At 42.3% G+C, this 14143-nt stretch overlaps 2 protein-coding genes across 2 annotated transcripts; both read right to left on the bottom strand.

The window, feature by feature from the left end:
- Positions 1-797: 797 nt before the first annotated feature.
- LOC118600285 (NACHT, LRR and PYD domains-containing protein 12-like) lies at positions 798-10803 on the bottom strand. Its single transcript, XM_036217532.1, has 4 exons — positions 10382-10803; positions 9653-9841; positions 2879-3052; positions 798-984 (listed from the first exon to the last, which is right to left on the bottom strand). The coding sequence occupies exons 1-4, from the start codon at positions 10777-10779 to the stop codon at positions 798-800; spliced, it is 948 nt and encodes a 315-aa protein (XP_036073425.1). The 5' UTR covers positions 10780-10803.
- A 128-nt stretch (positions 10804-10931) lies between these two features.
- On the bottom strand, positions 10932-12535 carry LOC118600284 (protein NLRC3-like; the record flags this gene model as incomplete). Its single annotated transcript, XM_036217531.1, is given in 3 exon segments — positions 10932-10941; positions 10994-12170; positions 12431-12535. Coding segments are annotated over 3 exon segments (1292 nt in total), but the record flags the coding sequence as incomplete, so codon positions are not given.
- Between the last annotated feature and the right edge of the window lie 1608 nt (positions 12536-14143).

Here is a 14143-nt window from a genome sequence, read left to right as displayed (position 1 = left end):
CGTGAAGAGAACACATCTCCAATGTGCCAGACGTCATCGAATGTGAGCATTTGCACACTCAAGTCTGTTACGACGACGATCTGGAGTCAGGTTAAGACCCCGATCGGGACGACGGGCATGCAGTTGAGCTTCCCTGAGACGTTTCTGACAGTTTGTGCAGAAATTGTTTGGCTATGCAAACCAATTGTTTCAGCAGCTGTCTGAGTGGCTGGTCTCAGACCATCTTGGAGGTGAACCTGCTGGATGTGGAGGTCCTGGGCCGGTTGGATGTACTGCCATATTCTCTGAAACGCCTTTGGAGATGGCTTATAGTGGATGAATGAATATTGAATGCTCAAGCAACAGATCTGGTTGACAGTCCTGCTGTCAGCATGCCAATTGCACACTCCCTCAATGCTTGTGACATCTGTGGCATTTTGCTGGGAGACAAAACTGCACATTTTAGGGTGGCTTTTATTCTGGGCAGTCTAAGGCACACCTGTGCACTAATCATGATGTCAGATCAGGATTTTGATGCGGCACACCTGTGAGATGGGATCGATTATCTCAGCAAAGTGCTCACTATCACGTATTTAGACAGATTTGTGAACAATGTTTGAGAGAAATGGTAATAGTGTGTATCTGGAATGAATTTTAGATCTTTAAGTCCATCTCACGAAAAATGGGAGCAAAAACAAAAGTGTTATATTTTTATTTTTGTTGAGTGTATTTACTGGAGATGTTTCATTTTGACCATGTTTTCCATAGAAACGTACAGGATCCCTCATTTTTAAAACATTCATCTTCACATCAATAAATCAATCCACTGACCACAGATTCTTCAGGCTGCAGTCTGGACTCTTCTGCAGGTCAGACAGCTGCTTCACATCTGAGTCTTTCAAGCCGTTATTCCACAGATCAAGTCCTTTCAGATGGGATGGGTTGGACTTCAAAGCTGCAGCCAGAACCTCACAGCTGATCTTTGACAAGCTGCAGGTTGATAACCTGAAGAAATAATCAGGTTAGAATGAGTTCTTCATCGAGCCAAAGCTTCTAGCCCAAAAGTTCAGCTTCTCTTTACTGAAATTACTTCAACTCTGTGAACATCTGAACTGAAATGATCTTTGAGGAGTTTCAAACTAACTGACTGAAGTTAAAAACCAGATCAGAACATTTTATTGCAGAGGCTGTCCATCAGAGGACAATACAATGACACACAAAAACTCACACCTAAGAACAATTTAGAGTGATCAATTAACTTATGAATAATGTTTTTGGAGTGTGGGAGGAATCTGGAGTGTCAGCAGAAAACCAACATGAGAGAACCCTGCTGGGATTTGAACTACACACTTCTCACTGTGAAGCCAAATTGCTAACCACTACATCACTGGTGGTGTATTAGGTCAAGGCTGCAGATATTCAATTTAAGATTCAACATACTTAATCCCATGAGAAGGGAAATTCATTGTTTTTTCAATACAACCCAGAACAAAACAAACAGAGAGGTACACATAGACAGTTCAAGGTTCACTGCGGAAGCAGCCAACTGAACAGCACCTCTTATTAGCATGGGAATAGAAGGCCACAAGAGGGGGGTCTAGGGCATAGGTGGCCAAAAAGGTCATACCTTAACACTGCATACAAGGTTTGGATACAAGCAAAAAACCATTACACAGAAGCACAATACATACGAAGATTGCAATACATGACGTATGATGAGTAAGGCACGGCAAGGCACGTTTATTTGTATAGCACCTTTCATGTACAGAGACAATTCAAAGTGCTTTAGTCCATTAGCTGCTTCCAAGAGCACACATCTAGACTACACTTGTAGTTGTCGGGGAGTCTGATTAGATAAAATTCTTTCTGGCACCAGCAGATTATTTTGTCCTGCTTGCTGAGTCCATTCACTAGTCTTGCAAAGTCTTTGAGGCGAATTTCAAAATGGGCCAGAAAGTGAGCAATTTAGACCATTCTCCCTTCTGTTCGGGCAAAGAGTTTCTCCAAGTTGACATCCATCTTCCGCACAAGTTCAAGGGTTGAAAGCACTCTGCTCAGTTAGGCATGAGTAACATAGTGGTTCTGATCCGCTTGTGAAAGTCCGCCCCTGAACCTCCCACTGAGATCAGATAGCTCGCCTCTCACCGTCTTCACCTCGCTTCTCACGAGCCTCACCTCAGAGACCGCCCGATAGATCAGAAATCCTCTGATCCCAATTGCGAGGAATCCAAACATCAGGAGCACAAATAGACAACTTCAACATCTTCCACAGACAGCTGGGCCAGACACATCAGCCTCCACTTGTCCCATGGATCGTTGGTGTATCCAGCCGCATGGGTTCCGTCTGGGCAGGAGGGGTCCGCTTTCCCATTCCTTAGTGCGGAATAGATTTTGTCGATTGCATTAAAAGACCAGTGGATGAGATCCATTTTCAGACTTCAAAAGGCAGAAGAGTCGTCGAGAGCAAAAACAGCAGCTCACAGGGAAATCAAACAGAAGCCTTGGGAGCAACACAGGAGGGGAGGAGAGGGAAAAAGTTTGTCTGTCCTCGCCAAGAGACAGTCTCTTCACCTTGAAGTTTCTTGGTGTTTTTTTTTTGTTGTATTATTTAGTGTCCTCACTGCCTTGTTAAGGGGGATACTGAGTTCTCATTGAGCAATACATATCTATTTTGTTAACTCTAATGAACCAATAAAAATATTTAATATGTTGTCCATATCTTCATGGGGTTCTGTATTAGTTTGTATTCTCTGTGTTAGAGAGCTGATTAAAGAATCGTTCACAGCATGGAGACACAGAGATGTCACAGACTCAAGAAGCAGGAAATGAAGTTCTAGTGATGGAGAACATGAGCACCAACAACACTCACAAACACAACTGAAGTTTTCTGTTTCCTTACCCAAGAGTCTCCAGTTTACAGTCTGGACTCTGCAGCCCCTCAGACAACAGCTTCACTCCTGAGTCCTGCAGGTCGTTCTCACTCAGGTTTAACTCTTTCAGATGACACGATAGAGATTTGAGGACGGAGGAAAGAACTTCACAGCTTCCTGCGGAAAGTTTACATCCCCACAGTCTAAAAAAAGATTAAAAAAAAATAATAATAATAAAAATAATGGTTTATTTTCCGTGCCATTTTACAAGCGAACTCACATAAGCCTGTTTTTCGTCCTGAACAATTGGAACAAAATAAAGAGAAAAACGTTCATAATCTGTTCCTTTCGCATCAGCACAAATACAATCTACAAACTGAAAGAGTGATGAAGCTTCTAAGCAAGAACAATGTCAGACATGTCATCGAATAACCATTTAAATATGTAAAAAAAAAACTTACTTTATTTTTGGGAAACCTTTTTTGTCAGATCATATATTGTTTTAACTGTCCTATTTATCAATCTTGCAGTGCAGCCCATTAATCCATTAATTAAACTTTATCTAAAAATTTTCCCGTAAATATTGCCAACACAAAGTGCATTAAAATTCAAACAAAATAATAAATACTATTTAAAAAATCTCAATTCCAAAAATACAAACTGAAAATGCAAACAATGATGGAATAAATGAATTGAAACCATAACAACCTTACAACTTTGTCAAGATTACATAATGAAAAACAGTGGAGATAAAAAAGAAATACATATAAAAGGAAATGAAAATGCTGCAAAGATTAAAAAAAAATCAGTCAAAGCAAAGATTCCCAGACTTCCCTTGCCCTGCCCACTTCCACCAGCTCCTCTGTGGGGACACCCGAGGCGTTCCCGGGCCAGCTGAGAGACATAGTCTCTCCAGCGTGTCCTGGGTCTTCCCCAGGGCATCCACACAGTGGAACATGCTTGGAACTCCCCCCCAGGAATGTCTCCCGGAGGCATCTGGACCAGATGCTGACCACTTTAACTGGCGCCAGTTGATATTAGAGGAGAAGCGGCTCTACTCCCAGCTCTCTCTGGGTCACCTAGCTTCTTACCCTTTCTCTAGAGCAGGGATCACCAACACGTCGCCCGCGGGCGACAGGTCGCCCGCGAGCACCACATCAGTCGCCCGCAGGCTTCTTCTAAAAATAGCACAACTCACTTGTGGGCAGCTCGAAATTTTTATTTTATTGTGATGCAATTTTTTAATATCACACCTGCCTTTCTAAAGAATTAAAATTTTAACCAAGTTGTAGATATATTGTAACGACCTAGCTGGTACACCGCTTGTGCCAGGCACCCCATAGCCCGAGTCCCTCTTTAACTGACTGGGTGGAAAGACGTCCGTGCCTCAACCAGGGCACAACCCCGAACTGTCTCAGACAGATGAAGACGGAGGAGCAGAGTAAGTACTTTGACTGCCAGCGTATTTGCCAATTTAATTTGAACCTATTTGAACAGCCAAACAGTATGAACGTCACTTCTGCTCACAGCTCCCTCACTTATGGTGAGCAATGTAACACACCCAAGATTTCCCACTTCCCATGAGTCTTAGGAGCTGAAGGCGGGGCTAACCCCCAGGGTCGCCACACTATGTTCATTATTTCTGGAGCCAAAAACGGCCTGTCCCACTATTTTTCTTTTTTTAAAATCGTTTTCTCCTTAACGAGATAATCAATAGTCGCATTTCCATTAATTCTGAAATTTCGCAAATTGGAATTTGGATAATAAATTATCCAAATGGAAACACCACAGTTTCGAAAAAACTGGCATTTTTTGAAAAAAGAAATTGCGCTTACAGGAGGAAATAGACATTTTTCGCAAAGCAGAAACACTTTTTTCGAAATAAATGCGCTTCTCGGTATGAAGTGTCTGATCTGAGCGCTGCACAGCCGACGCACCGAAAACTCCTGGAGCGTCAAAGCGCTTTATAAAATGCGGGTCATACAGAATCGCGCAGCAGCTCCTCCTCTTTTCCTCATCGCTTCAAATTTGCACTTTTGCAGCTTGGAGCCTGAAGTCTCGTGAGCGCGAGCGCCGTGAGAGAAACTTGAATTTATGCTGTGGTGTTTTCAAACAGAAAAAAAGGTAAAATGAGCTTATTTGCTGCTTTTTCCTTTAACCGCCCAACAGACTCCTCTCTCTTCTGTGTCGAGCTGCGCTGCACGCGCGCTCCAGACAGAGCTGTGACGTCACACATGCTCCCTTTTAGTGAATGAAAAAACAATACTGTTGTCATTCATCGCCGTGTTTTTAATGACTTATCGTGTGAGTTGGTTGATTTATCGCAAAATTATGATTTAATGGAAACAGTGTCATTTCCAAGCGTTTTTTTTTAAATTCCAAGGATTTCCATAAATCCCTTTCCCACATGGAGACACAGAGAATATTTGATAATTAGTTATCTTTAATGGAAACACAGATTACAAAAAAAAAAAAAAAGTTATTGCGCGTGGAGGAGCTGGTGTTGGGGGCGTATGAAATGGATGGATATTTTTCGCAGAACTGTAATGGAAATTGACTTCTTTCGTATTAAATGCGCTTCTGAAGTGTCTGTCTGAGTACAGCACAGCGGGCGCCATGAGAGATCCCACAGCGTCACAGCTGATCGTGCATCTCCTCTGTAAAATCAATAACCAAGATTTCCTCATCGCTTCATCTGTAGCTGACCTTCTGCAGCCTGAATACTTGTCTGGACCTTCTTTTACATTCCACTGAACAGACTTCTGACTTGCATCTGAGACTGTCAGTGGACTCGCTGCGCGACCCAGCGCGGCACGCTGATGTGACGTCACTCAAATGCTCCTTTTTAGACGATCAAATAAAAAAAACACATATTGCCGTGTTTATAATGACTTATCGCGTGAGTTGGTTTGTGTTTTATCGCATTATTATGAAACCGTATCATTGCGATACTGTTTTTTCTAAATTCCTAGAATTTGGTTAAAGTTTCATGTGTAATGGAAACAGAACCCAGGGCTGCTGAGTGTTCCTGCATGGTGCGTTCACTGAGCCCCGGATATCCGCAGTAAAATGAAGCAGTTTATCAGAGAAAACATAGGACGTCGGCACTGATCAGGATATAATCGATTGATTAAATAGTGTCGACGTTTTCTCTGAAAAACTGATTTGTTTTGCTGCTGGTTGTTTAAAAATGACAAAGTATAGTGGACTGAGTTGGGCCGAGTGGCTGTTCGCTTATGTCCAGAGGTCAGTGAACGCATCATGCGCAGATTCTTGTCTGCTGTGGGATCTGTCAATCAACCTGTTCCGAGGTTTAAGGAAAATAAAGGGACGGGTACATGAGACTGAATTAAAGCATTTGAGGAGCATATACTAATAATAGTTATAATTAATTAATAATAATTAATTAATAATTAATTAATAAGTTATAATTTTGTTAAAAACATTGCATTTGGTTATTACCTCAAAATGTGACAAGATCTGTTGAGATTAATAAAGTTCTGAATATTAATATCTGTTTCCGAGCTTGTTGTCATTATTGATAATTATGCTAAGAAATCAGTGTCTTCACATAGAGAAGTATCATTATTATTATTAATAATGAATAACTAAAGGCATACTAAGCAAATTTATTATTTCAAACTGGTAGCCCTTCGTATGATTTAGTACCCATGAAGTAGCCCGCAGTTTCAAAAAGGTTGGTGACCCCTGCTCTAGAGTTTTTTAGAGTTTCAAAACACCTTTATTTTAAAAGTGTATCTCTAAAAAATTGGAGTTCACATCAAAAGGGGAGGAGTGGTCAAGGGGGGGGGGGGGAAAAAAACCTCAAACATACAAACCAAGAGCATAAAACAGACAGCACTGGTAATAATACATAAAAAATGAAGAATCAAGAAAGCAGCGCGAGTAACAAATCAAAAATTAAACACCAAACTGCCGCTGGTGACAGAGCACAAAACATTGTTGACCGCCCATATTTGAACAAAATCATCAATCGAGTTCACAAGTCTATAGTATCTATACTCAGTTCCTAAGCGAGCAGCCAACTGTTGCTTTAAAAGAAATAAAGCATTATCAGAACCGGTCCCCTGAATACGGTTTCTCCGTGACCTCCACACCGCCAGCTTCGCTTCAGCCACAAGGAAAGTCACGAGTGTGTGAACAATCTTTTTGCGAGCTACGTATTTGGGGCCGTAAATAAAATATACCAGAGAAATGGATTCCGCTAATCCCCTAACCAGCCCCTCCAAAAAAGAAAGGAGACCTGTCAGTCGTTGACACTCAGCAAACATATGCTGGACAGACTCCCTAACTAAACAAAAAGGACACCCCACCCCTGTGCTAGGATCGAGGTGCGCCAGATACCTGTTTGTGGCTATGATCCCATGTACAATCCACCTTTTCTCTAAGGGAGCACCCAGCCACCATAGGAAGGTCATTTCAACCACTTGTAGTCGGGATCTCGTTTTTTCCATCATGACCCATACATCATGACCATAAGTGAGTAATGGGAACAAAGATCAACCTGTAAATTGAGAGCTTTGCTTTCTGGCTCAGCTCTCTCTTCCCCACAACAGACCGGTTTCAACTTCATAAAAACAGCTGCCACACCAATCCATCTTTCAATCTCAAACTACGATCTTTTCTCACCCATTAACAAGACCCCAATACTCTTGCACTCCTCTACCTGGGGCAGGAGCACTCCATCCACTCAGAGAGGGCAAACCCTTTCCCGGTCAAGAATCATGGCTTTGCAGTGCTGACCCTCATCCCAGCCAGGTCACACTTGGCTTCAAACTGCCCTAATGTATCCAGGAGGTCCTGGCTTGATGAAGCCACCAGGACAAGATTATCTGCAAAGAGCAGATGATCTTGTCCTGTTGGACCCCTCCAAACCCCGTACTCCCAAAACAGTAAACAAACGTTTTCTCCAAATTAAACAACCCTATATGGATTGGAGGATTAAACTCCTACAAAACCTCCAGCACCCTAAAGAGGATGCAGAACTGGTCCACTGGTCCACTGTTCCATGACCAGGACAGGAACTGCACTGTTGTACCTGGATCTGATGTTTGACAATTGAATGAACTCTCCTCTCCTGTACCCTGACATAGATTTCCCTGGGAGGCTGGGGAGTGTGATTCCCCAGATGCATGGTTCTTGAAAATGACAATCACCACCTCTGTCTGCCAGTCCAGTGATACACTTCCCAACTGCCATGCATCTTGCAGAGGCATGTCAGCCAAGACACTCCCATAGCATCCAGAGACCTAAAGCACATGGGATGGACTTCATCCACTCCCATTTCCTTGCCTACTAGGAGCTCATTAACTAACTTGGTGACTTCAGCTTGGAGGATGGACATGCCCACTAGAAAGTCCTTAGCCTCTGATTCCTTGACAGGAAGCATCTCAGCAGCATTGAGGGGATCCTCGAAGTATTCCTTCCATTAAGTGACAATGTCCCCTGTTAAATTTAACAGCTCCCCACCTGGACTGGAAACTGTGCCCAAAGAAAACTGATTTCCCCTCCTGAGGCGCTGGATGACTTGCCATAATCTGTTCAAGACCAACCAATTGTCCTTCTTGGCCTCACCAAATTTCTCTCAGGACAAAGTTTTGACCTCCTCAAAGGCTTTGACGATAGCTCGCTCAGACTGCAGGTACCTAGCAAATGCCTCTGAAATCCCATGAGTCAACCAGGCTTGGTAGGACTCCTTCTTCAGCTTTTACTTCCGGTGTCCACTACTGGTCGTGAGGATTGCCAGTGTGGCAGGCACCAGAGACCTTGCGACTACAGCTCTGATGCCAACCTGAATGACGTAGCATGATCTTGTCTTCAATTTCTCATAAAAGGGGTTCTGAACCGCTCTGTGTCTGGCTCGTCACCCGAGACCTATCTGCCATAGGAGAACCTTCAAGGGCAAAAGCCCCAGACAGCTTAGCTCCTGGGATCACTCGATCTCCAAATTGTCTTCATTCGAGTTTACCACTCAGGTTTTTTTATACATAAACAACAATTCCTGCCTGCTCCCTTCTCGATACATCCTCCCCAGCTCTGGCACCCTTTTGGATTCTAGATCTACTCTTCCACTCATGAAGTTAACCTTTTCCTGCCATGGTACCTCCACCTTTAACACACATGTGGATTACTGCACTCCACCTGAGGCTCCATATCACAGATTCTGCCTGACCAAAGAAAAAAGACTTTTGTGCCTCTAAGAGCTGATGCTCTGTATTGAATGTGCTGGTCTTCCCTTTTACCCGTCTTGCCCATGGGGTTGGTTGTGTTTCTAGTGCCTGCCCTTTCTTTTCTCCCTCTGCAAAGATGCAGGTGTTTGACTTAAAATTACAAAAATTAAAGAATTCCTGCAGGAGCTCTTCAGGCAATGCCTCCCTCTGATCCTCCTGCTGTGTTCCGGTTTTACTGCAGTACTGCTCCAGGTCATCAGATTTTTCACTCAACCCCCTACTCGTCTATTTGTTTTTCATTTGTTTGCTCCATCTAGAAACTTACAACTACATTCCCAAACACACATGAAACACATCTTCACACTTCTATTTTATTATTTTTATAGGCATTCAAATACTTTGAGTGCTAAAACGGTATTTGTCTTCAACATGCGTCAAACAGTCAAGCAGCCCCCCCTGTTAGAAAACTCATTAAAGAATATTCAGCAACATGGAAACACAGAGAGGAAACAGACTCAAAAAGCAGGAAATTAAGTTCTAGTGATATAGAACATGACCATCAACATCACTCAGAAACACAACAGAAGTTTTGAGTTGGGTCAGCTTCCTCACTTTAGAGTCTCCAATTTACAATCTGGACTGTGGAGCCCCTCAGACAACAGCTTCACTCCTGAATCCTGCAGGTCATTCTCACTCAGGTTTAACTCTTTCAGATGACATGATGGAGATCTGATGACGGAGGCCAGAGCTTCACAGCTTCCTGTGGAGAGTTTACATCTCCAAAGCCTAAAAAAGATAATAAAAAAAAGAACATTACAATTAGTGTATTACATTTGGAATCAAAAGTAACTTGTTTGTAATGGTTGATAAATCCTCCTCCAAAGCTTTTTTAGAGGCTTTGATATCTGTCAGCAGCCTCAGCAGAGCTTCCTCTGAACTACAGGATTTCTGCAGGTCAAACAGTCTAAATCTGAAACATTGATGAAGCTTCTTAGCAGGAACAATGTTTGAGATCTCATCAAATAAACCTTTAGACTCAGTTTACAAAACTAAGATGACTTTACTTTTTTACTGTTTCCTTACTCAAGAGTCTCCAGTTTACAGTCTGGACTCTGCAGCCCCTCAGACAACAGCTTCACGCCTGAATCCTGCGGTCTGTTCTCACCCAGGTCCAAATTACTCAGACGACATGATGGAGATTTAAGGACGGAGGACAGAGCTTCACAGCTTCTTTTAGACAGTCCACATGATCTCAGCCTAAAAACATATCGAAAATAAATAATTATTATTGCATCATTTTTTGAACAAAGTAATGTGTTAATCGTTACTAAATCTACCTACAAAGCTTTCTTAGAAACTTTGATAACTGGCTGCAGCCTCAGCAGAGCTTCCTCTGAACTACCGTATTTCTTCAGGTGAAACTCTTCCAGATCTTTTTCTGATGACATTAGGATGAAGACCAGAGCTGACCACTGAGCAGGAGACAGACGTTCTCTAGAGAGACGTCCTGAACTCAGAGATTCTTGGATCTCATTCACTAGAGAGTGATCATTCAGCTCATTCAGACAGTGGAACAGGTTGATGCTTTGCTCTGTAGGCAGGTTCTCATTGATCTTCTTCTTGATGTACTGGACTGTTTCCTGTTTGTTCTCTGAAATTGTTTTTATTTTTGTCAGCAGGTCTTGTAAATGCTTCTGATTGGTTTCCAGAGAAAGACCCAGGAGGAAGCGGAGGAACATGTCCAGCTGTCCATTTGGACACTTTAAGGCTTTTTCTACAGCACTCTGGTGGAATGTTTTTCTTCTTGCTCTGAGTATTGAAAACTTTGTTTGCTGATCTTCCAGCAGATTGACTCCAGTGTCGGCAAAGGTCAGATGGGCATAAAGAGCTGCTAGAAACTCCTGGACAGTCAGATGAATGAAGCTGTAAACCTTGTTCTCAAACATTTTGCACTTGTCTTCTCTGAAGATCTCATTGAACACTCCTGAGTACAGTGAGATGTCTTTGATGTTAAGGCCACACTCTTCAATGTCTCGGTGGTAGAAGATTAGTTTGTCATTTAGCAGCTGCTCAAAAGCTAATTTTCCCAAAAACTCAATCATTTCCATCTTCTTCTCAGGACTCAGATCTTTGTCTGTTGTAGCTCCTCCATCATTCATCAAATAACTTTTCTTTTCTATGTTTAGCCTCAGGAAGCGCAGGTACAGTTCTGTCAGGTTCTTTGGCAGATCTGTGTTTTTTTCCTTTATCATGACGGTCTCCAGAACTGTAGCGGTGATCCAGCAGAAGACTGGAATGTGGCACATGATGAAGAGGCTGCGAGACGTCTTGATGTGGGAGATGATCATGTTGGCCTGCTCTTCATCTTTGAATCTCTTTTTGAAGTACTCCTCCTTCTGTTGGTCATTGAATCCTCTCACTTCAGTCTTACGGCTGATGAACCTTGAAGGGATCTGATTGGCTGCTGCAGGTCGTGTGGTGATCCAGAGTTGAGCTGAAGGAACCAGATTCCCCATGATGAGGTTTGTTAGCAGCACACCCATGGAAGCAGACACTGTGATGTCACTCAGAGTTTCAGGATTTTCAAAGTTGAAAGGAATTCTGCATTCATCCAGACCATCAAGGATGAACAGAACCTTGAAGTCTTCAAAACTGTAGATTCCTTCGTCTTTGATAAGCGGGAAGAACCGATGAACAAGATCCACAAAGCTGAGCTCTTTGTCTTTCAGCCCATTAATCCGTTTAAATTCCATCCTGAAGATGAAGTGGATGTCTTGGTTGTTCTTGCCTTCAGCCCAGTCCAGAGTGAACTTCTGTGTTAAGATGGTTTTCCCGATGCCGGCCACGCCCACTGTCATCACTAATCTGATTGGTCCTTTTTCTCCAGGTGAGAGTTCAAGTATATTTTTAGGGTTAATGTTTACTTCTGTGTCATCTGTTTCCCCTCGTGCTGCTTCAATCTGTCTGACTTCATGCTGTTTATTGAACTCTTCAATTCTTCCTTGTGTGATGTAGATTTCTGTGAAGATCTGCTCCAGAGGGCTTTCTTTGTTTTCAACTCCATCAGTAACACGGTGCAAGGTCTTTTGTGTGTCAGGCTTGAACGTTTGATGACAGTTATTGATGATCTCTGAGGGAACAAACAATAAAAGGTTTGTTTAATTTTTACTCTGTCAGGCCCAAAATTTAAAACAGCAAAGTATTTTGTACCTGAGGCCCCCTACACACAGGGATACACAAATGTTAATACACAAACAAGAACCCCCCCCACCCCCACACACACACACACACACACATGTCCACATGCTCATCGATATACAAACAAAATACACTCCAGTTGTCAGTCAACCTTCATGTTTTTGAATATCCATCAGTCATTCTTTGACTCACCTGGAATTTCAGGCAGGTCTGTGAGGTATTCATCCACCAGGTCATTCTCAGACATCTCCAGCAGAACTATTTTGGTGACTTTCAGAGTGTGAACACTGTAGGTTTCGAACATCACAGTCACTGTCTCTTCTCTGCTTTTGTCTTCCAGTTTAAAGGGTGGGATTTTTGAGATTTTTTCCAGAAAACTCTCATTTGTCACATGCCATATGACTTTTTTAAAATCTTCATTACCAAGAGAATACAAAATCTCCAGAAGGACATTCGAAGGACTCTTCTTCTTCCTCTTCTCCTCTGTGAACAGCAGAATGGAGAGAAGTCAGTTCGTAAAATCAGCTTCACTGAAATTTCTGGTTAATCTCCTGAGTTAGGAAGAATAGCATTTTTATGGATTTACTATCAGATGAGCTCAATTTTTTAGACACAGATGTATTTTCCTATGACTGATCACTGAGATTAGGTTTGATTAGATTAGATAAATTGATTCAATTAGATTACAATTAGACAACACCATAAATCAAGTATATCTAGTATTTTGTATAAGCACTGTACTTTTTAAGCACAGCAGTCAGTTTTCTTGGAACGTTAACATTAACATTTTTTTTCCCCATTCTTTAGGAATAACCTCTTTTAGGCCCTGGATGCTAGATGGACAGTGATGCTCAACTTGTCACTTCAAAATTCCCCACAGGTGTTCAATTGGACACAGATCAGGAGACATACTTAGCTATCCAGTTACCTTCACCCTGTTCTTCTTTAGAAATTCAACAGTAGCTTTAAGACCCGGTCATACTGGCTTTAACGGCCATATCACGGCTGGAGCATGTAAAAAATGTTATCCTCAGGGTACAAACGCTGTCAGCAGTGGACTGGTAGTGCAACGGCCGAGATGTGGCAGCTGACAGGTACCAGCAGTCTAAGCGAGCTGCGGCCCAGGCTAGTACCCGGCCTTGGTCTCCTGGTGTCAGTATAATATGTATCTGTGTGTCATCTGCATAGCTATGGTAATTAATGTTGTTCTTTATAACCTGGGCCAGTGGGAGCATGTAGATGTTAAATAGAAGTGGTCCCAGGATGGAGCCTTGGGGCACTCCACATGTAATTTCTATTGGCTCAGAAGTGAAGTTACCAATTGACACAAAGTATTTCCTGTTTTCTAAGTAGGATTTGAACCAGTTCAGCACTGGCCCAGTGAGACTCAACCAGTTTTCCCATCGTCTGAGTAGTATTGTGTGGTTGACTGAATGCACTGAGATCCAGTAAAACTAGCACCGACATATTTCCACTGTCTGCATTCAAACGTATGTCATTAGTCACTTTAGTCAAAGCTGTTTCAGTGCTGTGGTTCTGTCTGAAGCCGGACTGGAAGACATCATAGCAGTTTTTTTTTTTTATTAGGAATTAATTTAGTTGATAGAAAACAGCTTTTTCAATGATCTTATTTAAAAATGGCAGGTTTGATATCAGTCTGTAGTTGTTCATTTGTGTTTTGTCTAGACTATCAGTTTTTCTATCAATCTGGAGCAGGACTGGTTTCAGGGTCTTTGAAACTTTTTTGAAAAAGCTTGTGGGTAGAATATCCAGACAGCAGGAGGAGGAGTTCAGTTGACATAGAATGTCCTGCAGTTCTTTACTGTTTATGGGTTCAAACTGAGCCATTGTGTTTATACTGGTTTCAAGTGGATAGGGTTCATATACTGAGCTTGTAGTTGCTGA

Source organism: Oryzias melastigma, linkage group LG20, assembly GCF_002922805.2.
Source record: "Oryzias melastigma strain HK-1 linkage group LG20, ASM292280v2, whole genome shotgun sequence".
Taxonomy (NCBI): domain Eukaryota; kingdom Metazoa; phylum Chordata; class Actinopteri; order Beloniformes; family Adrianichthyidae; genus Oryzias; species Oryzias melastigma.
This window is presented reverse-complemented; position numbering and strand designations above follow the sequence as displayed.

Bases quoted from the DNA above. Each gene is read 5' to 3' on its own strand.
- LOC118600285 (XM_036217532.1), bottom strand. From the start codon at position 10,779: ATGTTCCTCCGCTTCCTCCTGGGTCTTTCTCTGGAAACCAATCAGAAG. The intron at 3,053-9,652 runs GTGAGGAAGCTG...ATCTTTTTTTAG, and splicing joins TGTAAATTGGAGACTCTAAA to ACTGTGGGGATGTAAACTTT. The intron at 985-2,878 runs GTAAGGAAACAG...TTATTTCTTCAG, and splicing joins TGTAAACTGGAGACTCTTGG to GTTATCAACCTGCAGCTTGT.